The 24,520-nt window shown below is 51.5% G+C and overlaps 1 protein-coding gene across 1 annotated transcript in view; it reads right to left on the bottom strand.

Annotated features, from left to right (window-relative positions):
• SLC37A1 (solute carrier family 37 member 1) overlaps positions 1-24,520 on the bottom strand; it is a 66,900-nt gene that overhangs the window by 24,274 nt on the left and 18,106 nt on the right. The window contains exons 4-10 of the mRNA XM_059921641.1: positions 20,713-20,845; positions 19,985-20,063; positions 16,470-16,605; positions 14,781-14,857; positions 13,690-13,856; positions 8,947-8,984; positions 3,273-3,353 (exon numbers count right to left, since the gene is read on the bottom strand). Coding sequence (XP_059777624.1) covers positions 3,273-3,353; positions 8,947-8,984; positions 13,690-13,856; positions 14,781-14,857; positions 16,470-16,605; positions 19,985-20,063; positions 20,713-20,845 — 711 coding nt within the window. The remainder of the gene's footprint in view (positions 1-3,272; positions 3,354-8,946; positions 8,985-13,689; positions 13,857-14,780; positions 14,858-16,469; positions 16,606-19,984; positions 20,064-20,712; positions 20,846-24,520) is intronic.

Here is a 24,520-nt window from a genome sequence, read left to right as displayed (position 1 = left end):
CTGCTCAGCCAGGACAGTAGTAATCGCAGGTCCAGCACGGAAACCCACCTGGTCACAGCGTGGGGTCAGCACCCGGCCCTTCCCTGTTCTGTAAACTGGGCTGGTTTAAAGCCTTGGTCCAGCCCCTCTGCTCTAAGCCACGAGCAGCCCCTCAGGCAGGCAGGGAAGGCCCTGTCTTCGTTGAGGATGGGCCTCCTGCCCACACCCGCTCATCCTTTATGTACAGTCTGGGGGGTGGGGGCCGTCCCAGCCACCCAAGTCCAGTCTTTTGCAGTGTCTGGAGGAGACAGAGGGATGCGTGAGGTCATGGCGGGTTTTCCAAAGCAAATCAGGAGAGCAAGGCTTCCTCTTCCTCGGAGCCAACAGAGACCTGCTGGGAGGACAGGGCAGGGCAAGCGGTGTGCCTGGAGCCCCCAGGGATCTGCTGGGATGGGGAGCCCTCAGTGGGATGGGGGCTTATTCAGCTGGGGACCCTCCTCTGAGGTTTATACATGCACAGAGTGAAAGGGCTCCGTGTGACGAGAGCAAACGCACACGGGGAGTTTGCACGAAAGACGGCTTAGCCCTGCCTCACCGCGTGCTGGCCTCAGACGGAGTTGCACTGCCACGCTGGGTGGAGAAACCTTTAGCATCGAAACCCCCACTCAGCGCTCTTTAGTGGCCGCTGAGCCACAGCCAATCAGAAAGGCCCCCAGAGGGGTGGGAGAGGGTTGGATTGGGAGGTTGGGGTTAGCAGGTGGAAACTGGTATATAGAGAACGGATAAACAACAAGGTCCTCCTGTAGAGCACAGGGTATCTAGGCAATATCCTGTGATAAACCATAATGGAAAAGAATATGAAAAAGAATATATATATGTGTATAACTGAGTCACTTTGCTGTACAGCAGAAACTAACACTACGTTGTAATTCAACTATATGTCAAAGAAAATAAATTTTAAAAAAAGATAAACAAAAATAAATAAAAATAAAAAATAAGGACACAAAATGGAAAGAATTTAAAAAGAAAAAAAATTTAAAAAGACCCTCAGAGAAGCCAAGGATGACATGAAGGACATGTGACTACAAGGACGACAGAGGTTGACATCCCCAAGACGACACGATCAACACCCACGAGGGCTGGATGCAGGTCCGCCGTGTGGCAAGAGACCCCGGAGCCTCTTTCTCTTTGTTCACATTCTCTGCCTTGCCCACCCCCTTCTTTATGTATTTCCCCACGAAGTCTAAGAACCATGCCTGGCATAGAAGGGAATTAAGCAGTCCCAGCTGAAAAGCAGTCGTGATCAGGGTCCTGTGTAAGGCTCCACTCCAAGCCCATGGATCTGAGCCAGGTCACCCTGGGAAAGGTGACACCAGTGTGTCTTGCCAAACGTGTGGGACATCCTGCCTGCTGACCCAAGAGCCACCTCCAGCACGTGAGCTCTCCAAGCTACGGAAGGGCGGGGACCAAACAAAGCCTGGTTAGTGCGCAGGGGCCTGCTGAAAGGGGACACCCATCCACTGTGGCCAACACCTGCCCGGTCATGTCCACATCAAAGTCAGCCTGTGGTGTGGCCAGGCCTGAAACAGGACGTACGGGGGCTGCTAAATATGTAACTGTCTCTTTGGTGTCATGTTAGTGAATAGACTTTAATAGAAGGAACAGAAAAAAGGAAGAGGGAAGTTATGCTCAGAAGACAGAGCTAGCTTTACTGGTCAGTAACTACATTAGAACACAGGGCCTGGCTCTTGCCTCAAGGAAAAGATAAGTCTTCAGTAACAAGTGGAGAGGAATTATAGCCATTTGGACATTGATTAAGACCTGATGCTATGGACTGATATTTGTGTTCCCCCAAAATCTGTATGTTGAACCCCCATCTCTAATATGATGGTATTAGGAGGTGGGGTCTTTGGGAGGTAATGAGGCCATGTGGGTGGAGCCCGCATGATGGGATTAGTACCCTTATAGGAAGAGACAGCGGAGAACTTGCTTCTCTCCCTGCTCCGCCACCTGAGGATCCACAGAGAAGGCAGCTGCCTACCAGCCAGGAAGGCTCTCACCAGACATCAGACCCGCTGGTGCCCTGATCTGGGACTTCCCAGCCTCCAGAAACAAAGGTTTGAAATGCGAGAAATGAATGTTTACTGTTTGAGCCACCCAGTCTAGGGTATTTTTGTTACAGCAGCCCAATCTAAGACACCTGCTTCTGATGTAAACTCAGAAGTGAGTAGAGATTTTAAAGCATTTCAGTTGAATTTCACTAAGATCTAAGAACCAAGATGTATGGGACACCATTTTTCCCTCTTCCATTATTTCAACCACCAGAAATAACTTCCTTGGGCAATAAAGAAAAAAAAGTAAGAAGCCTGTTTAGTACATCTAACTGATTTAAAAAGAAAAGAGAATATCTTATACTTTCAAGAATTAAAACCAAATCTAAAATGCCCTTGTGGCTCCATGTGGTCAGCCAGGCAGAAGCAATGGGAGGAATTTCTTGGAAGGACAGTCATCCCTTGGTACCCGGGATCTGTAGGGGATTGGTCCCAGGGATCCCCCGCGGAGACCAAAATCTGCAGATGCTCAAGTCCCTTACGTACAATGGCTTAGTACAGTCAGCCCTTGTATGGGCGGGTTTCACATCTGTGGATACGGAGTCTGACTGCATCTTGACAGTAGAGGGGAGGGTGAGCCCAGCGCTGGGGAAGGGCCCTGGACAGCATCCTGGCCTCCCCACTTGTGAAGGGGACCAGGCAGGGAACTGAGCATCTCCGTGCCTCAACTTCCTCTTCTGTATAACGGAGGGGCAGTGAAGGGGCGGAGCGCTGGAAGTCAACTTTCTCTGTTGCCTTCGGGTCGCTCCTCTTATTCCCAGACCACCCTATGCTCTCTCCACCTGAAACCCCCTTGGGCCAGGTGCGTGCAGACTCACTCCTCACCTCCTTGACAGCTCCACGCAAAGCCACCAGCTTAGGGAAGCTCCCAAGACCAGGCCTGAATTAGTGCCTGCTCGGTCCTCTCTGGACGGCTCTGTCTGCTGGTTTTCTCTCTGTACCCCACACTCGTCCCGCCCCAGGATGTGAGTGAGTTCCACAGGACACTGGGACTGATGTCCGTGGCACAGGTGCTGCAACCCTGAATGCTGCAGACAGTTGTCAGATGAATGAATCGCTTACAAATTTGATTTACAAACTAACAAAGGCAAACTGAGGAAATACAAGACCCTGGATGTCTGTGACAGATGTCACTGAGGCAGGACTCTGCCTTCCTGCCAAGCGGCCTCGTGTGCAACTCACCAGAGGTTTGTTCCTCTCCTCGGTTAGCACTTGCTTCTGCAGTCGAAATCTGTGTGTGCCGTTCTCGTAGCCTTTTGGATGCTGGGAGAAAAACATTTAGAGCAATTACCGAATCAATGGACAGAAATTACACCTAAACTCACTGCAGCAAGGACACTAAATATCTTCACAAAAATGTTATCAAGGGAAAATAAGACAAATGATTAAAGTAAAACAAAGGCGAATCAGTTTAATCTCAAGGCTTCAGACCCTCAGATAACAGAGGGTGAAAATAAAATCCTTTCCTGAAGAATAATCCAAGACCGAGGAATAAAGAAACGTAAAAATGCCGATCAAGGCAACTTAACTTTCTGTAACGGCTTTGACATTTCGAAACGACTTTTCCTCTAACCAGTGAAAAACAGAATCCCTTCCTACAACAGCAGATTGATTCAGAAGGAAGAAAACACCCTCCACATAGAAAGAGAGCATGGCTTGCCGGACAATCAGAGTTTGACCACTGGGGCCACGGGGGGTGTGTGTGTGTGTGTGTGTGTGTTTGTGTGTGTGTGTCTGTACAATGAACACGTTTTAATTTCTCTTGGATACACCTAGGAGTGAAATTGCTTGGTCATATGGTGACTCTATGCTTAACCTTTTGAGGAATTGCCAGACTGTTTTCCACTGTGGTTGCACCATTTTAACATCCTCACCAGCAGTGTATGAGGGTTCCAGTTTATGATTATCTGTCTTTTTGATTCTAGCCATCTTAGTGGGTCTGAAGTGGTATCTCATTGTGATTTTGATTACATTTCCCTGATGGCTAATGATATTAAACACCTTTTCATGTGCTTACTGGCCATTTATTTATCTTCTCTGGCAAAATGTCTTCTTCAGATCCTTTGCCCCTTTTTAAACTAGCTTGTCTTTTTATTACCGAGTTCTAAGTGTTCTTTATGTATTCTAGATACAAGTCTTTCATCAGATATATGATTTGCACATATTGTCTCCCATTCTTTGGGTTGTATTTTCACTTTCTTGATGGTATCCTTTGAAGCATAAAAGTTTTAAATTCAGTGAAGTTCAATTTATCTATTTTTCCTTCCACCCCTTGTGCTTTTGGTGTCATATCTAAGAAGGCTTTGCTTAATCCAAGGTCAGGAAGATGTCCTCCTATATTTTCTTCTAGGAGTTTTATAGTTTTAGCTCTCACATTTAGGTCTTTGATGCATTTAAATGTTGTGTAGGCCGTGACAAACAGGTCCAAATTCACTCTTTGCCTGTGGATACCCAGCTGTCCCAGCACCACATGTTAAAAAGATTATCCTTTCCCCACTCAATGGTCCTAGCGCCTTGTCAAAAAACAATTCACCATAAGTATGAGGGTTTAAGTTCTGAGTTCAGTTCTATTCCATTCATCTGTATGTCTACCCTTACGATAGTAATACAGAGTCTTGAATACTGAAGCTTTGTAATAAGTTTTGAAATTGGGAAGTGTGCATCCAACTTTGTTCTTTTTCAGGATTCTTTTGGCTACTCTGGATTCCTTAAATTTTCATATGAAATCAAGGATCAGCTTGTCAATTTCTGCCAAGAAGCCAGCTGGGGTTTTGATATAGATTACACTGAATCCGTAGATCAATTTTGGGCAATATTGCCATCTTGACAGTATTAAATCTTCCTGTCAGTGAACACAGGGTGTCTGTTCATTTATTTAGGTCTTCTTTAACTTCTTTCAACAATGTTTTGTAGTTTGCAGTGTATCAGTCTTGTACTTCCTTGGTTAAATTTATTCCTGAGTTTTTTATTCCTTTTGATGCTGCTGTTAATGAAGTTTATTTTCATTTTTGGATTGTTCATGGCTAATGTATAGAAATATAATTGATTTTTATACACTGATCTTGTATCCTGCAACCTTGCTAACTTTAATTAGCTCGAATAGGTTTTTGGTGGATTCCTTGGGATTTTCTATATACAAGATCATGTCATCTGCAAATAGAGGCACTTTTACTTCTTCTTGTCCAATCTGCATGTCTTTTATTTCACTTTCTTGCCTAAATGCTCTGGCTAGAACCTCCTGTACAACGTTAAATAGAAATGGTGAGAGCAGGTATCTTTGTCTTGTTCCTGATGTTATGGGGAAAGCATCCAAGCTTTCACCATTAAGTATGATGTTAGCTGTGGCTTTTTATAGATATTCTTTATCTGGCTGAGGCAGTTCCTTTCTTTTCCTAGTTTGTTGAGTGTTTCATTATGAAGGGGTGTTGGATTTTGTCAAATGCTTTTTCTGCTTCTATTGAAATGACCCTATGGTTTTTGTCCTGTATTCTATTCATGTGGAGTATTACATTAATTGATTTTCAGATGTTAAACCAACTGTCTATTCCTGGAATAAATCCCATTTGATCATGATATTTAATCCTTTTTGTATGTTGCTGGATTAGTATTTTTGTTGAGTTTTGCATGTACGTTCATAAGAGAGCTTGGTCTATAGTTTTCTTGTGATGTCTCCTTACGTTATCAGGATAGTACCTCAGAGAGTGAATGGGGAGTGTTCTCTTATTTTTTGGAAGAGTTTGTGAATAGTTGGTACTAATTTATCTTTAAATGTCTGATAGAATTCACCAATGAAGCCATCTGGTCCTGGGATTTTCTTTGTAGTCAATTTTTAAATTAATAATTCAGTTTCTTTCCTTGTTATAGGTGTATTCAGATTTTCTATCTCTTGAGTCAGTTTTGGTAGTTTATATCTTTCTAGGAATTTTCCCATTTATTCTGTTATCTAACTTGTTAGCATACAGTTGTTCATAGTATTCCTTTATAATTCTTTTTCTTTCTATGAAGTTGGTAGTAACGTCCCCTCTCTCATTCCAGATTTTGGTAATTTGAATCTTTTTTTCCTGGTCAGTCTAAAGGATTGTCAATTTTGTTGATCTTTTCGAAGAACATATTTTGGCTTGTGGACAAAAAATGTTGTCTGCCGTTTCAGTAAACAAAGAATGTTGCCACCACCAAGCTATCAGCCACTGCAGTCCCCACCTCAGCCCCTCCCAGCTGTGTGCCCTGAGGGGAATTCAGGAAGGAGAGAAACAGGATACTGGCCCTAGATAGTTAAGATGCATATCTAAGGAATAATTTCAATGAGCCCAGACCCCTGCATCTTCCCATACAGAGACAAGCAATAAAATCATTAACTTGAGATGTCTGCTGTTTGTGATTAACAGTAATCTTTTGATGTTTGACTACATGGCTTTTTTTTTTCAGCAAAAGCTCCTATATATCCTGGCTCCTACTTTACCTCTTTGGAACAGTTCCTCAGAGCTACTGAGAGGCTGTCTCCTGGGCTACAGTCCTCAGTAAGGTCCCTGAATAAAACATTACTCACAACTTTTAGGTTGTGTGTTTTTTCAGTTGTCAGGCTTAATTGATTATCTCTATTTTTTTTTTCTATTCTTTACTGTTGGTCTTTAGGTGTGCTAATGGTAATGTTTTTTTGTTGTTTGTTTGTTTGTTTTTAATAAAAGAGTCCTTAGAGTTTAGAAACATATACTGAAATAGTCTGAGACAAAATAGTATGATGATTGGTATTTGCTTACAAAATAAATCATGAGGAGAAGGAGGGAGTATTAGAAGGGGTACTGATGAAATAAGACTGGCAGGGTGATGGGTACATGCGGGTTCATGATAGTATTCTTTTTACCTTTTTACGTGTTTTAAAATTTCCATAACGAAAACTTTAAAGAACTGGAAAAGATAAGAACTTGATGCTGAAAATAACACCTTCAGATGGGAAATTCCCAGGACACGGCTCTACTTAGAAGTCAGCACCTGTGAAATGTCTTGCAAGTGCATCCGGCTTTGCACAGAAGCTCTGCTTATGATAAGGGGGAGGTGCAAACGGACAGAGCAGATAGAGAACCAGCCAAGCTTGCCCTCAGTTCCCCGGGCTCTGGGGCCCCTCGAGAAGGCCCTGTGACACGGGTCTCTCCAGGGCCCTACAGGAAGTTGAGTAGAGTTCCTGTGGGAAAGAGAACCTTGGGGCTGTGGCAGAAGCTGATGAAACGCCCCCAGAAATCAGTCCAACCTCTCCCTCTGACCGACCCCTGAGAGGAAGACAGAGGAAGAGGAGCCCCAGCTCCGTGGGCCACCCTGCCCCATGTATCCTGGGGAGGCTCAGTGAGCTGTCAGGGAGGAGTCAGCAGGGGAAGATGACACAGCTTGGGCCCCAGGTCACACACGCAAGTGCAGGAACGCCTCTAGCACAGGTACGCTTTCCCGTACGTCTGAAGCTGTGCACAAGGATGATTCCGTACACACATGTGCACGTGCACACGCGCGCACACACACACACACGGAGCTGGCGGGCCTGGTGACGGATGGGCCCCGGGCTGATGGAAGGAGGAGCTGGGGTGAGTCCTCTGGATCCAGCCTGTCCAAGAGGCGGAGAGCGGTTCCCCGACTGACACGGGGAATGCCAGGGGCCTAGCAAGATTATGGGGTGAAATAGAGAGAACATTCTGGTCGCGTTAAGTCTGGGAAGACACCCCGACGCCTCTATGGGGATGTCGGGCGGGCGGTGTGACCTATGACCACGGAGCTCAGGGGAGAGGACCATGCTGGGGACTCCACATCAACGCACACAGAGGTGCTGTGAGGACGCTGAAAGCCCCAGGCCCGCGCAGGATCTCCTATGGTGAGAGCAGGAACGAGGAGAGAACGGGCCAAGGACCAGGCCAGGGGGCTCCCACGTCTGGGGGTCTGGCAGAGGAGGGCCAGCAAAGCGCTCTGCATGTTACCAGAGAAGCAGGAGAGCGTGTTACAAGCCCCCAAAGGAAGCATCTCATGGAGGGAGGAGACGACCACGTCACACGCTGGTGACAGGTCAGGGGTGAGGCCAGAGTGCTGACCACATGCGGCCAGACCATGCTGCTGGGGGCCCTGGCGGGTGGCTTTGGCAGAGCGGTGGAGGCCGGAGGACAGGAGGGGAGCCGGGTGAGGGAAGTCAGGGAGCACGACTCGGGGGGTCTACTCTAAGGTAAGCAGGAAACCGGGTGCAAGGGCGACACCCCTGCTGGGAGCGACAGAGGAGAGAGGGCAAGCCGAAGGCCAGGGGAGGGGAGCTGGCCTGGGCAGCTCCCAGAGTTACTGCTACCTGGGGGTAGGCAGAGACTTCTGCGGACGCCGGCGGGGCAAGCGCCCTTGCAGGGCCGCGAAGACCGCAGGGTCGCTCCCCAGCTGGGCGTGAGCAGGTCAGGAAAGGGGTGGCGGTGAGCAGTGACACTGACCCAGGGAATGTGGTCCTGGTGCTGGGCGGTCCTAACGGGCCACCTGCCAGGTGTGGACGCCAGTTTCAAGTGACGTCAGCCAGCTTAGCTTTACGTCATCCTGTAGTCACATCACGACACCCGCCCAGGAAAGGTATGATGTCCCCGCTCCTTGTGAGGCCCGGCCGGTCCCCAGCCCCTGGTGGCTCTGAGTCCCTAACCCAGACCGCACCAAGCTTCTCGTCTGGTTTCGGTTGTTATCATTATGATTAATCTTTTTCTAAAACTGCCGATATTTTGAGGGCAGGACCTGTGTCCATACTTCGTTACCCACTGACAGGACAGACAGGGCCAGGCTGGTGACAGTCATCAGACACCTGGCAGACGGCACACCATACTGAAGACACGAGAAGCAGGGAGCACGTCCTTACCATGGCCAGGGAGGAAGAACAGGCGATGTCCTTCGGATCTGAAACACCAAACATGGAACAGTGTGAACCAGGGCTGGGTGTTTCCTCCCACACAAGAAAGTAAACCAAAACAAGGCACCCTCTGATACTTTTACTAAATTAGCAACAATTTAAGAAAAAAGACAATGCATGAGGCAGCATGTTTGGTGGCGTGAGGGCGCAGCTCGGCCACCCCCGCAAGAACCCACACGCGCCCCTTCCCTCCCTCGGGCCCCGTGACTGCCTGATCCCCACGTGCTGAAGCCGGGAGAGTACGAAACCAGCACCGACAAACGCAAATCGTCACGAATACGAAGCCTGCTTTGCAATATGGAAAATAGTTTACAAATAAAAATAAGCAGAGCATAAGTACACTATGGTGACAAGCCATGTGAGATACATTTAAAGGATAAGTATCAGAAGGAACTAGAAAAACATGACCAGTAGATCAGAGTAGCGGGGTTCCGAATAACATTTGGGATGAGTCACTTAATGTTATGGAATTAACTAGAAGTAAAATTAGCGGGCACAAAACATCTACCTTGAAATAGAACAAAATGCCTTTTACCTAAATGCAAGGAGGTGCGAAATAAAATTCATGTTTTACGGCAAGACAAGAAAAACTTACACATAAAAATGATTCTCTGCCCTTTGGCGCCCTCTCCCCCGCACCGTGCATCATGTATCCGCGTTAGGCATCAACCAAACCTCCCCCATGAGCAGAAATACCTGCGCAGCCAAGAGGAGTAACATTCTCCCAGCATCCACAAGACAACTCCTTAAAGATAACATTCCTTCCTGAGCTTGTAAGGGGTCACGTGACCCACCACGATGCCCCTGAGACCTGGATTATGTAAACTGTCAATAATCCCTCTGTCTCAGAAAACTTACATAACTGTGTCTTGACTTCTAATGGGCGGAACAGTCCTCAGAGCTTTCTGAGATGCTCTTCCTGGGTTAGAATCCTTAAATTTGGCTTGAATAACGTCTCCCAATTTTTTCTTACATCCACTGCTTAATTTTTTGTCGACAGAGGGAAGGACATGCGGAAGCGAACAAAACCAGAAGCTACGCTTTTTTCGTCTTCGTACTTTAAAATCACGCTGGTGTGACCCGGGAATGAGAGCCGGGCTTAGGGCCACGAGTAGCCCTGGCAAGCAAACTCCACTTCTTGAGAATCTAGACAGCCGCCTTTTAACAGCTTTGCTTCTTCCCCATCACCCAGAACCCGGGTCTTTTTTATAATTTTTGGTGAGACAGTTTAACTGCCCTGAAACACAAACCGAGCCACGGGGCTTTAAACCTCCCACAGCGGCGTTCCCTCCCGCGAGATACAGAGGGTGACACCGCGGAGGGGCCCCTGGACCACACGTGCCCCTGGGCTGGAGGCTCCTCCCCGCTGCCCTCTGCGGAGGGTGGGCCTGGGGAGCCCTGATGGTCCCGATGGCCCTGGGGATGTGCAGTGACATCAGCAGTTCCCCAGCCCGTGGCTTTCCCCAGCTGTGCTGTGAGCCCCAGGGTCAGTCTCGATGGGGTGTGGCTGGTCCCCAGGACACGGCTTTTCCTGGGCTTTCACCCTGCAGGACATTAGCACCAGTGACCCTTGGCTGGGACACGTCTGAGGGCAGCTTCCCAGGCAGCCCTGGAGGGGCCTGTGGATGGCGTGCCCTGTCCCCTTGGGCCCAGCCCCGGCAGGAAGGAGGAACAGGGGCGAGCCGGTCCCTCGCTGCTGGTCACGAGAAGGGGCGCTCCTGGGGCCTTCCCGCCCACCCTGCGGTAGGGGATTAGGGACCGGGAGGGAGCAGAAGTAAACCACCGAGATGCACGTGGATCCGGTCTCTCCTCTCTGCAGTGTTCTGCCCTTGGACACAGGATTTGCTGGTCACTGCTTGCAGCCGGCTTTCATCATCACTCATACAGACGCCACCTCCTTGTCACCAGGGGCAGAACAGGTACCAACCCCCTCAGCAGAAAGAGCCCGGCGGTCTGACTCTCGTTCTGCTCTGGAGGGCCTCAGTTAGAGCAACAGGCCTGTGCCTACAGTGGACTCAGGCTGACAGGCGGCGTTGGGCCCAGGAGGAGAGGCCTTGTTCACAAGGGCCTGGCTCGGGCTGAGCGAGGAGGAGGAGTAAGGGCGTCCGAGCCTGCGAACCGGCTTCTCTCCGTTCGCTGAGACACTCGTGGACACGGGGCCGCCCTGGGAGCCGGGTCCCAGCGTGGGAGGGTTAGGGGGCCACAGAAATGCCTCCTCCCGTGAGGCCGGCTGCAGGAGCTGCCCCCAAAGGGAAGTGTCATTGGCACGGTCGGCCGGCGTCCTGTCACAGCCACGTGCGCTGAGCAGTGCCTCCAGAGCCCGAGCTCAAGAGGAAGACGTTCAGCGGGAAGGTGGAGAAACGCCAAGTCCACAAGGTGGCCCAGGCCGCACAAGCTGGGCCCCGGTGACCCGGGCGCAGGCCAGGCAAGGAGAGAAGGAGCAGCCGAGGGCGGTGGGACAAAGCCGGCCAGTCCCGGGGAGAGGTGACCGGCCCAAGGCAGAGAGAGCAAGGACCAGGTGACTGGGCGATGCTCGCGGGACACCAGAGTGCCCTGCCCCGGCCATGGGGAGAGCGGGAGGAGGGGGCAGGTGTGAGGGCAGGAAAGGAGGACCAGCGAGAGGAAAGCTGGTGGCCTCATGAAGAACGGGGACACGGAACTCAACGGACGATCTTGCACAACCCTGAACATATTTACCCTGAACACCTAACGGCTAAAGGCTAAGACTCCAGGTAAAAAGAACCAGCACCGCCCAGAGGAATGTGATAGCAGAGGGAGGAGGGGAGAACAGCCTCTGTGGTCCGGACTTCAGCCCGCAGCGCCCTCCCCGCGGCCCACGGCCCCCCAGGACCCCGTCCATCCTCAGTGCCCGCTGAGGCCGCCTCCCCACAGGCCAAGGAGGGGGCACGACCGCTCATCTGTCCCCTGAGTCAGTACCAGTACATCTCCCAGGAACACCTTATGGGCCTGGGGGAAGCTGGGCGAGTGCATTTCATCCCAGAGTGGGCTGGGGCAGGGCAGCAGAGTGTGTGGGGGGGAGGCAGAGCCCCACAGTTACCATGGAAACAGGAGGGGGGTGAGAGGATGGCCAGCGGCGGGAAAGCAGCTCCAGGAGAGCCCCCCAGCCTCGCCCGCCCCCTCAGAAGCTACAGGAGCTGCGGCTCAGTGGGAGGATGCTCTCATTTTATTATAAAACCAAACCAGCGCTTCTGCGTTCTTGGAAATCCTGCCCCGCCCAGGATGACGGAGAGCCCTGGCCAGGCCAGCAAACAAGCTCCCGTCCACTGCCACGCCCTCCGCTTCTTGTCACACCGCCCCTTTCCCCAGAGCCGCCCCTTCATCAGTTGAGGAAGAGAATAAAAGCCACCGGGGACTCTGGACCTCGGGCGGAAGGCACGCGGTGGGCAGGGGGGGTGGGTTCCCTGCACTAACATAGAGGAAGCGCGTCGGTGTCCAGGTGATGGTGTGGAAGCAGCCCCTGGAGAGTCCAGGTGACGCGATGATCCTTCCCGGAACTCCGGTGACAGTTAATGCCACAGGTCGGCATGTCGGCAAGGAAGTCACAACACCCACCCTCCCCACCGCGCCCCCATCTGTTTAACAATTCACTTGTTTGGGCCATTTCGAGATGTTGCTAACAGCTTACTGGGCCCCTGGAGAAAACGGTGACGATGGGAGCTGAGCAGCCCCGCGACCTCTGCTCACACCCAGGGGAGGGGGGGCGTCTGATTCCTCATCTAACCTTGGCTTCCATGTTCACTGACAGGACAACGCTGGCCTGAGAGCCTCCCGTGTGCTCCACTAAGTGGCGGTTATTTTAAAAATGAAAAGGTTAGCATTAGCAACAAGAAAAAAGAAGTGAGAAACTTCACGTGCCTTAACCTTTTGGATGATAAAACCGGCAACTTCGAATGCAAAGCTGAAGCTACAGTTAACGCTCACCGTTGAGCTGAGTTCCGCGTCCCTGGGAGCTGACAGTGGGGAGCTATCTAGTACCATATGATTTTATGTTGCTTTAAGCCAAATCAAAGAGGTAAACACGAAATATAACTCATCAGAATAGCTTGTGGGATTAGAGAACCCTGACATGTAACAGCTAAAGCAGCACCTGCTTCTCTATCGTTAGTGTAATTGTTAGGAATGCTTGTCCTGCCTATCTCTATTTAAAAAATTAATTTAAAATTCAATTAAAACAAAAGTCTGGGATTGAGTCTAGGATGGAACAAAGGCTTGGATTTTCTGGTAGAACACTCTTTACCTAATTAAGGTATATGATCTTAAGTCATGTCATGGTTTTAAAACACTGTCCAGGATATACCTTATCAGAAGGCAAACAAGCTGGTGAGGCACATTTCAGTTTGTGGCAGCAAGATTGGGGTGGGCCGGTGCAGCCACGTGGGATGGGCAGTGAGCAACGTGGCAGAAGACCACGCATGCCCAACGCCACGGGGCCAGAGGACAGGGCGGGAGGAGTTTCAACACTGGTTACTCCAGAAATCGGGAAACAGCAGAAAATCCAGCAACACCAGGATAGCAATGGCTCATCATACCTAAGAAGGAAGTCTTCCTGGCAAGGGAGAGCTGGACAACCCCACCCCTGCCTGGGACGAAGCAGCAGCAGCCTCTTCTAAACTCGCCCCCCACCCCCCGCAAAGCCCTCCTGGGGAGAGGTCATCATCCACCGGTACTTACGTTCAATGAGAAAGAGAAAGCACACTATCCCCATGGCTGCCACGATGGCCCCAGGCACGATGAAGGACAGGCCCCAGCATGTGGACACCCAGTAGCCAGCGATCAAGGACCCCAGAATGTTGCCCACAGAGGTGTGGGAATTCCAGACCCCCATAATCAAACCTCGCCTGCAACACAGCAAAACACAAGGTGGCAAATGATGTCTCGGGGCTTACATGGATCAGTACGTGAGGTTACAACAGTGCCCGCACAGCGTGAGAGCTGGTGTAGAAATAAACAGGCAGTGCAACACACCACCTCTGCGAGGCTTGGGACCAGGGGTGTTTACAAGAGGGCAGTATCTTCCCTTACCTCCGGCTGCATAATTACATCTCTCTGAGCTTATTCATTCTATGATTAAAAGAAGAACGAGGCCTTTTCCTAGAATTCTTAGAAGGCCCCAAATTTAAATTTGTGCCTTTGCAATCTAAATACAATCATTTGATGGAATATCCCATTAAGCAAAGTTCACGTTGAAGAACCTGCCAGATGAACGGGGCTAAATAAGACTGGATGAGTGGGTTTCCTGTTTTAGTTTCCCCATCTTGTCCAGCATCGTCGACCACTTCCTAACCGTGGGCCTGGCCGTGCTGCCGGTCACACGGACGTTACGATGGAATCTGACCGCAGTCAGGTCACCAGAGGCTGGGTACAGCTCTGCCAGCAGGCGCTGGGTGACCTGGACAGGTCACACTTCCCTGTGCCTTTCAGTCCTGTGAAAATGTAGCTTCTGCTTCGACAGGCCTGGGGCAAGGCCCTGACTGCATTTCTCCCAGGTTCCCAGGAGGCCAGGTGAGGCCCGGGCTGCTGGATGGCTGCGCGGATGACCCAGGCTCCACCCTGCCCACAGCGGAGGGGCATCTCCTGGGACCGAGGCCCGCCTGAATTTTAGACCCTCAAGACCCAGAGGTTTCAGTCATCTTATTTCATACAGTAGACTGACGTGTTTTTTTCTGTAATGAATCTAAAGAAAAACTAAACATAAAGCGGTCTGGTTTTTATCAGAATCTTCTGAAAACGAACGCTGCTGGAAGCCGGGCTGCCTTCCTCACCTCCCTTTTCCAAACCAGTTGCCGAGGCAGGTGACGACGCTGGGCCAGCCGGTGGTCTGTACCAGTCCGTTGACGATCTGTGACAGAGGGCAAAGGAAGAGACCGCTGAGTGGGGGACACCCACACCCGGGAGCCTGGCCTCAGGGGTTTGGGCGCCCAGCGGGGACTCTCACAAAAGGAAGGGGCAGAACCCGATGCGATACGAGCCTCGGCAGCCAGACGTGTTATTTTAACAATATACGCATATATCTTACCACGAGAGTCGTACGTGCCTATTGTGAAAATTTTAGAGTAAGTAGAGAAAAAAAAGAAAAGAAAATCTCTTGCTCGGAGATGAACTACTGTTAACAGCTTGGGGCCAGGCTGTCCACTCTCTCTCCAAGCTAAAACTTTATGAAAAGAGAAAAACCCTCTCCTTTTTACAGAACGGTGATGATACCATAAGGGTGGCTTGTAAATTGCACGTTTTCCCTTCTCACGTCGTGAAGAAGGTACTGTTGCTGACCACCCACCGAAGGGAGCAGAACCTTGATCTAGTGCCTAGAGAACCTTGACCTAGTGCCTAGAGAACCTTGACCTAGTGCCTAGAGAACCTTGACCTAGTGTCTAGAGAACCTTGACCTAGTGCCTAGAGAACCTTGACCTAGTGCCTAGAGAGATGACTTCCCCAACTTGCCAAGCGCGCCCTGAGCTTGTGTCGGAAGCAGGGATTTAGGAAGCGTATCAGCAGCTGGCTCTGCTTTAGTCTCGGGGGCGTCAGGGGCAGCCTCCGCCAGCTGCCGCCGGGAAGGACCGGCCTCCAGAGGCGGCCTGGGAGACGCTGGTCCAGCCTCAGGGCCAGCCAGGCTCAGCCTTCCCTCCAGGAACGTGCTGGGACTCTGGGAAATAGGTTTTTCCTTCTCTCTGATTTTCTGTTATCACCATAAAGTGCGCATCGCTTTGGTAATTAAAACAGCCAAACTCTTTCAAGTCCTATGGTGAAAATTTTGAAAGCAAATTACATACGATTTGCCCTGATGACCTTGCAACATCTCCCTGGGCTGTCTGGAGAGCCTCGGAAGCTCAGCATCATTGTTTCAAGTCATTTTCCACTTCTAGCCAATATTACCCACAGGGCTGTGGGGAGGGGCAGAGCCCAGAGTTCCGGGAAGCACTGGGCCCCGCTGGAAGGGCCGGGCCGCACGCTCGTCTGGCCCTCACTCCCCTGCAGCACCCTTAGGCCCTCGCCTTTCCCCCCCGCCGCTGACTGCGCCCAACCCTGTCCGACTGTCGACCATCCCTAAGTCCCCTCAACCTCCTCCCCCACACCACGCCCCTCATGACCCCAACCCCAGAGTGGTCAAGTCTGACACAAGACAGAACATCTCAAATGCACCCAAATTAAGGCAGAAGGACTTAGAAGGGCTTCATGCTTCAATCCCCCGGCTGGGGTACCGACAAATAGGATTCTTTAGGCGGCAACTCCTGAAACTAAGAAACCCTTCACGGCTGCTGGAATTTCAGAGCAGAGGAGAGAAAAGGGGCTGGATGTGCCAGCGCCGACCCTGACCTCAGCTAGGACACAGTTCTGTGCCCACTCCCACCACCTGCCACGTTCTCTCTTGGCAGAGCTGGGGACCCGTGACATTAACACCCCGTCTGGCTCATCATGGAAATCCCATACATGGCGAGCCGTGGACCAGACCTTACCTGGGTCACCACGTAGAATCCAAAACTGTGGATGTTGTAGAAATACCCTACCCCAAACAGGGCAGTAAAAGCACCACTGGCCACCATTCCGAAAGTTAGGTAATACCTAATTGGCAGGCGTTCCCCTATTATGCCACTGAGGACGGAGAAAAAAGAAAGACAAATATGAGAAAACAAACACACCCATAATGTAAATGACCCAGCGATTTCTTTCTGGATGCTTTCATGCTGTTCTCTGAGCTTTTAGAACTTGAAAGCACTCCAATTTCCAGTAAATTTTAATCACAATTATTTTTCAATGGAGCATTTATTAACCAGAAACTGGCAACACCTTTTAAGACTTTCTACTTCTAACAAAAGTCACTGTCAAATGATAAAACTGAAACACTCTGACATATATGATGCCTGCCAATTAAAAAAACAAAACCAAAAACTTGTCCTGCCAGCTAATCCTGTTTTATATAAACAACAGCCAGTGAATGTATAGAGTATTTTAAGATTTCAACTGTCGAACTGTAGACAAATATGAAAAGGGGTCCACCCGTGACCTTGAGCACGTCTCTTGGCCCTCGGGCTGGCATTAAGCCACTGCATCAGCGGCCAGGCCAGAGGCGCTCTTGCCAACGACCCTCTGGCCGCAAGCACTGCGATCTGGTTTAAAGACAGAGCCTTGTCTTTAAGGTAAAGGCTGAAACGTGGGGCAAAGCCTCCACGCTCCCTTTGAACAGCAACGTGACGCCATAAAGAGCTAATCTCTCTGGAGAACTGCTTCCTAGAGCCGCCTGGGTGCTCAAACGAGGTAAGTTCGGTTAAGTGCCTGGCAGGTAGTGGGTGCTCAATCAAACAGATCCAGTGCCGCCGGGGAGGGTGAAAATCTCCAGTTTCACACCGGGACATACACTCAACAGGCCTTTACCACCATCACACCTCACTACCCAGTGCCATATGAAATACGTCCTTTACTGCCTTGTAAGACGTGTCACTATGGAACAGCTTGACACTGTGACTTATAAAGTGAATAGAGACCTGGAGAACAATCACAAATGACTGTGAGCCTTTGGCAATCTTTATATACACTCCGTGGGTCTCGTTTCCTTCCACGTAATCATTCTAGGAGTCAGATAAATATGGAACGTAATGAAGGATGACACCTGCCTGCCCGGGAACCAGCTCCAAAATTCTGGTCTTTCATCTCGAGAACAAATACCCCAGAGAGATCTTCCTTCAGAATTTAGCAAAGAAAAAAGATCTACCTAGTATCACGCAAATGACCTATTAAACACTAAAGCAGAGGAAGTAATTTAAAATTATAAACAGCATTCAGGTCAAATTTTAAGCTGAGTAGAAATTGATCACATACAAACTCGAGAGCATTTGAGAGCTAAAGGAATTATCTACTTCACCTTGCTCACTTCAGAGAAGAGGGAACATGTCCCAGAGGAGCTTGCTGATCTGCCCAAGGTCACGGAGTAAGTGCCAGAGTCAGATGGGCCTCCTGAGAGCTAGTGCCATCGGCTGGGGCTTACAAATGTCCTCTAGTCTTGCTAGACAATACTGGGACTCAATTTGGTCTCTATTTTAAAGTTTTAAAGAAAAGGCCTAACGGAATGGACAGCATTCCACATCGTATCAGGATCCTACAGGTAATAAAGGCCACGCCACACCTGCTTGAACCTGCCAGCGATGACCTGGGTTAACGAAGGTGCCACCACGTCTGAGTTACCTGCTACACTAACACCATCCATCTCACTAGCAATGTGTCATGATGTCGCTAAGAGGCCATGCAAGGAAGCACGCAAGGACGCAGGGTACACCCTCATCCCCGTCACGAGTCCACTGTGGATTTCACGTTAGGTTATTATGAAATAAATAATACTATTTCATAATAAAATAAAATTATTTAATAAGAACCTTCGTTGGCGAGTTGCATAAAGAATGATCTTTGCCAATAAATAACCAATAATAAAACCACTTTATTCAAACCAGGTTTCTTAGCCTCAGCACCCTTGGCATGTTGGGCCGGGTAATTCTTTGTGGCGAGGGGCTGTCTTGTGTCCTGTGGCACACTTAGCGGCACCCCCGGTCTCTGCCCACTAGATGCCAGCAGCACCCCCTTCTCCAGCTGAGACGACCAAAACTGTCTCCAGATATTGCTAACTGTTTCCTAGGAGACAAAATCACTCCCAGCTGGGAACCACGTTTAACTAGTGTTTTCTAGTAACTGAGAAAAACACACTCCAACCTTGGGGTCTTTTTATATTATTGATTATTGGTGTCCAGTAAAACTGCGGTTCTTAGAGCATAAATATTTGACCCCAGGATGGAATACGGCTGGCAGCCCACGCCCTAAGGCGCCTGAGGCTTACACCGTCCTTCTCCGCAGCTGGGCTCCTGTTCTGTGCTGCATCTGTGTTATTCATTCTGCACTCAGACAAGCCCTGCGGCTCTACGCAGATGTGCAAGTTCAACAAAGGGGTGATAGCCACTCCACCAGCAGAAACCACCTGTCTGTGTACCAGACACCCAGACGGTCCTGAGCTGGGGAGGGGGTCCAGGTCTCGGTGATAACACAGTCTGGGTGGATCTCAGGGAAGAAGGTAAACACTTACCGGGATTCCAGAGATTCCCAAAGCTCTAAAACTCTGTGTCTCTGAACAAAGCCCTCTTTGGACTAAAGGCCTTAGTCCCTATAAGTTTTGTTTTGTTTTTTTGTTAAACCTGGCTGGACTGACACAACAGCAGTTTTTAACCGGCCAACTGCATGTCCTGTTATTACCCACTAATATTTACCACCTCCCTAGGCCAATTCAGAAGTGGATCAAGAGCGGGGTAGCGATCGTATGTCACAGACGCTGGGAACACAGCACGGGCCGGGCCCCGTTCTGAGCGTTCTCCATGTATCAACTCATTTAAACCTCACCACACTCCTGTGAGTTAGGGACTACTGTTTCCCCCATTTTGCAAAGGGGACACTGAGGCCCAAGGAGGTGCGGTAACTTGTCCAGAGCCACCCAAGCGAGCAGTCAAGCCGGGACCAAATCCCAGCAACGTGCCTCTGGGGGCCACACCTCCCACCGCCAGGCAGGACGGCCTCTGGCACTCAGCGGAGGCTCTGTTCCGGCCTAGCGGGGCATCCAGGTGGACACGCCCAGCACCCACTGTGTGAACTGCTCTGATGCCAGGCGGGGTTAGGAAAGAGACGGCGGCCCCTGAAACCAGCGAAGAGTATCTCTGCCGTGCTCACCGGGTGGGGAGCGGCCAGGGCCCTGCTCCTGAGTGACCGGGTCCCGGCAGGGCTCACGGTGCATCCAACCCCGGGGCCGGGAAAGCCGTCCGAGGACAGCCTGCCCGATTGGCAGGACAGCCGGGCCGTGTGCGGGCGTCCACCTCATCCCTGTCTCTGAGGAGAGACCGGAGGAGCAGCCGCCTGCGGGCGGGGCGGCGTCTTCAGCACACCGGAGCTGCGCTCTGCGCCCAGCGGACCGCCTGGGTCCTGCAGTCTCAGCCCGACCTACCTCAGGTACATGCCGACAGCGTACGCGCACAGGAAGGAGTAGTCCAGGGCGCCGAGCAGCTGCTGGTAGTTGCCCTCATCTACACGGGGCGAGAAGCAACAGGAAAGGGAGAGCATTGTTCACTTTCCACTAAATACCAATGTATGTCCGGGAGAGGTACAATGACATACGAGACCTCTGCTCTCTACGTCTGGGTTGGTGTCCTCAGAAGGGAACACAGAAAATACAGCAACTGGAGATCAAGTCACCATGTTTCCAGTAATCGCTACATAAACATCACTCCCATCAGGTCAAATCCCCATCGCTGGCGGTGAGCTTGTGGGTTCTGTTCTGTTTCACCTGTTACACCGGCTTTGGTTCGGGCCCCCCAGGCCAGCCCCACACCACAGCTCTGAGATTGCTCTCTTCTTTCCACACACAGCTTACGCTCTGTAAGTCCTAACGTCCAGCTTGGACAAATGCAACCTGCAGATGACCTTCAGCAGGTCTGACCACTGAGCGACACCTCTGCACACGGGCACGGGAAACGTGCAGCAGCTGAAGGTGCGAGGCTGGTTTGCTGGGAGGAGAGGTTAGTTTGCACCTGGAGGCGCAGCTGCATCTGACAGCATCGTCACCGCTGCTGATATCAGCCAGCCGGCTCGGGGACTGCCACCTGTGGAGGAGGCCTGCAGGGACGGCCAGCTTCAGCCACGGGACGAAAGCAGGGGGACGGACGGAGAACTCACCAAATGGGGCCCAGCCGCAGTCGGTCCCGTTGTCTGGGGGCTGGTGAGCGGGGCTGTCCCCGGCTTTTCGGCTCTGGCTGTTGAATCCAACCTCCCGCTCATATGAAGCTGTGCAATCTCTGTGCAGCTCACCCTGGGACATCCACGGGGAGGACAGAAGCCAGAGAGAGAGAGTGCACTCAGGTGGGGCTCAGCCGCCCCTCTCCTTACAGCCGTCCTAGGGTGACTGCGTCCTAGGGGGATACGGCACCTCTGGGGCGGTGTGTCCAGGGGACCCACAGAGTGCCTGCCGATGAGGACGGTTTCTTGAGCTCCCTAGCGGCCGTCCCCTCCTGAGCACAGACACAGCCGACACAGCCTGTACCGGGCCACCCACAGACGACTGCTCAGAGCAGCCGGGCGGCATGGGGGACCACCTGCCCAGAACGGAAGAATGGATTCATCTTGCTGGATTTATATCACTGACTACAAGTTACAGGTCCACCAAGGACGAGGATGAATCTCGAAACAAAATAAGCCTGACACGAAGGAGCACAAATGGGAGGACTTTGTTTACAGAGCTCAGGAGGAGGGAAGTAAATCCAGGTGGCATTGGTGAGAATGGCGGTCACCTAGAGAAGGGGAACAATGATGGGGACCAGGCACAGGGAGCCCGCTGGGAGCTGGACAGGGGCCAGACTTCAACGTAGGCGATGATTTCTTGGGTGAGCATGTAAATACTTGCCAGCCTAGACACCGCAGATCCGTGCACTTTACTATGTGCAAATCATACGTCAACCCCCCCCCCCCCCAAAACTAGCTCAAGGTGCTCCTTAAGGAGGCGTCCACACTTCCAGAAAAGTGCCACAGGGCAGCCGGGGCCGCCCTGTTACGGGGACCTGAGTAACAGGTGACTTGTTCCTTAAAACACAAGGGGCAGCAGACGGGACTCCATGCGCCTGCGGTGCCACCTGGGGGTCACACGTGTCCCCTCCCAGGTGGCCCCGGCTCCCACTTCTCCCCTGCTGCGCGCTTTCTGGGGTTTCCGCTACACGGGGCTCAGATGAACCAATCCATCAGGTGTGAGCGAGGGCAGAAAGGAGGCGTCCTCAAGGTCAAGGAGGTGGCCCTCAGGGGGAGCAGAGGTCCTGAAGGGGCGTCCTTTAGTGAGCTGCAGCCTGAGAGAGGCTGGGCCTGGGGCGCTGAGGGGAAGGCTGGCCCCGGCAGGAGCATCTACTCCGGGGTCAAGACACAGGGCAGCGGGCAGGGAGCTGCACCCCCGTCCACCAGGTGGGGGGCAGCCAGGAGGCCTGTCCACCACCTTCGCTTTGTGGGTACCCCGCCTCTTCAGGAGGGGGGTCACTAAAGAGGCTGATCTCCTTTAAAAGGCCGCCTTGCTAGGGCTGTGGTCAGCCACGGCGGGACAGCTGATTTTACATGGACACACGCCCCTGAGACCTGGCCTGGCACGGGGGACCCAGCCACTCTGTGGTCACGTGGCTTTGTCATCATCACTGGGCTGCTCTGCTGTAATTTAAACACAAGCTTCCGCTAAAACTAGCCAAGGTTCCGCTTTCCAAACTCAAAGTAACACTTTGCAAATAGCTTTCCTCAGCCGAGCTCACGCTCCCCAGGGGTGGAGGCCGGGCGCTGTCATCCTGGGCTGCTCGGAGCCCCTTCCCTGCCCGCCTGAGACACTGTGGACGCGGCTGTGGATTTGGGACGGGGACGCGGCTGTGGATTTGGGACGGGGACGCGGCTGTGGATTTGGGACGGGGACGCGGCTGTGGATTTGGGACGGGGACGCGGCTGTGGATTTGGGACGGGGACGCGGCTGTGGATTTGGGACGGGGACGCGGCTGTGGATTTGGGACGGGGACGCCTGATGTAATAATTTCCCTCCCTCTTTGCCTTCAGAAGTCAGGTGTGTCCGCCCACCTTTCTCTGCTGCTTCTCTTGGAAGCCAGCCGGGCCCGGAGGCACCACTGATGCTGTCTATTCACCTTTCAATAAGGGAGCCACAGGCAGGACGCAGGGACCCCCATGGGCTGAGGGGGACCCTCGAGCGGGGCTGGCGTGGGGGTTCCTAACACACGCCTTACACGGAAGCCCGGGAAGAGGACCGTTATAGACGCGGCTCCCACCGGCAGGTCCACGTCCTCCTTCACCAGCCACGGGGGATATAAAGGATTAGAAAGCATCCCTTTTTGTTTCATAAACAAGCAGAAGAGGTTCTCTGTTTTGGTTTGTCCCGGGATGAGAGGTGTCGGTCAGGAACGCGGGCTCTGAGCCGGGGTCCTGGTGCTGCTATGCCGGTTTCCAGCCTCGGCCGACTCACGGGCACTCCCCACGGTCCCGTAAGAAGCCAGCAGAGCGCGGCCCGTCCGGCGCTGCCGTGAAGATGAGCACGTGCAGGTGTGGGCAGAGAGCTCCCCTCCGGGTCCCCAGCCCTCAGAAAGGCTCGGCGACTGGCAGCTGCGTGTTTTGGGTCCACCCACACAGGGGCACCCCAGGGCCTCCAGCTGGCCTTAATCTCACTCAGCTCCCTTCTCTCCCCAGCCCTCCTCCTTCATATGAGAAATGTAATCTCCAGCCCATCCCCCTGAAAAGCTGAAGCAAAAGCAATACAAGACTTAACATTACTTGAGCATAAAGAGTTCTGAGGGGGGGCTTCCCTGGTGGCACAGTGGTTGAGAATCTGCCTGCCAATGCAGGGGACACGGGTTCGAGCCCTGGTCTGGGAAGATCCCACATGCCACGGAGTAGCTGGGCCCGTGAGCCACAACTACTGAGCCTGCGCGTCTGGAGCCTGTGCCCCGCAACGGGAGGGGCCGCGATAGTGAAAGGCCCGCGCACCGCGATGAAGAGCGGTCCCCGCACCGCGATGAAGAGTGGCCCCCGCTTGCCGCAACTGGAGAAAGCCCTCGCACGAACCGAAGACCCAACACAGCCAAAAAAAAATAATAAATAAATAAATAAATAAAGTAGTTATAAAATTAAAAAAAAAAAAAAAAATAAAAAAAAAAAAAAAAAAAAAAAGAGTTCTGAGGGGGGGCTTCCCTGGTGGCACAGTGGTTGAGAATCTGCCTGCCAATGCAGGGGACACGGGTTCGAGCCCTGGTCTGGGAAGATCCCACATGCCGCGGAGCAACTAGGCCCGTGAGCCACAACTACTGAGCCTGCGCCTCTGGAGCCTGTGCTCCGCAACAAGAGAGGCTGCGATAGTGAGAGGCCCGCGCACTGCAATGAAGAGTGGCCCCCGCTCGCCGCAACTAGAGAAAGCCCTCACACAGAAACGAAGACCCAACACAGCCAAAAATAAATAAATAAATAAATAAATAATAAAAATAAAGGAATTTGTCATTAATGAATGAATTTATAAAAAAAAAAAAAAAGAGTTCTGAGAATATTTAAATAACCATGTTAGCTTTTAATAAGACTGCCATATTTTAACTTTTCAATGAGTTTTATTCCCCAAACCTGGTGTTTGCAGGAAAATTAAGGATTAATGAAACTAAGATAAACTTAGTTTGTCAGAAAAAAAAACTCACCAGGTGAACTGATTCTTACCATGTTATAAAATCATTTCGGGGGTGGGGAGCTAGTCCTTTGCTTTCATAAAAGCAGTCTCCTTTGCAAATTTTTTACACATGTGCCTTTCAACAGATAACACATAAAATTAATCAAAATACACCAGGCAGTGATTAAAAGTCGATCAATCAAAAGACAATGTGGCAGCCGAGAAATACGGTTGTGAAACGCCAAGGGGGGAAGAGCAGAATGGAACATTACAGGTGCATGGGGCTCATAAGTGTTTAAAAATGTCTGT

Source organism: Balaenoptera ricei, chromosome 4 (genome assembly GCF_028023285.1).
Source record: "Balaenoptera ricei isolate mBalRic1 chromosome 4, mBalRic1.hap2, whole genome shotgun sequence".
Taxonomy (NCBI): Eukaryota; Metazoa; Chordata; class Mammalia; order Artiodactyla; family Balaenopteridae; genus Balaenoptera; species Balaenoptera ricei.
The sequence above is the reverse complement of the archived record's forward strand: the minus strand, read 5'-3'. Positions and strand labels throughout refer to the sequence as shown.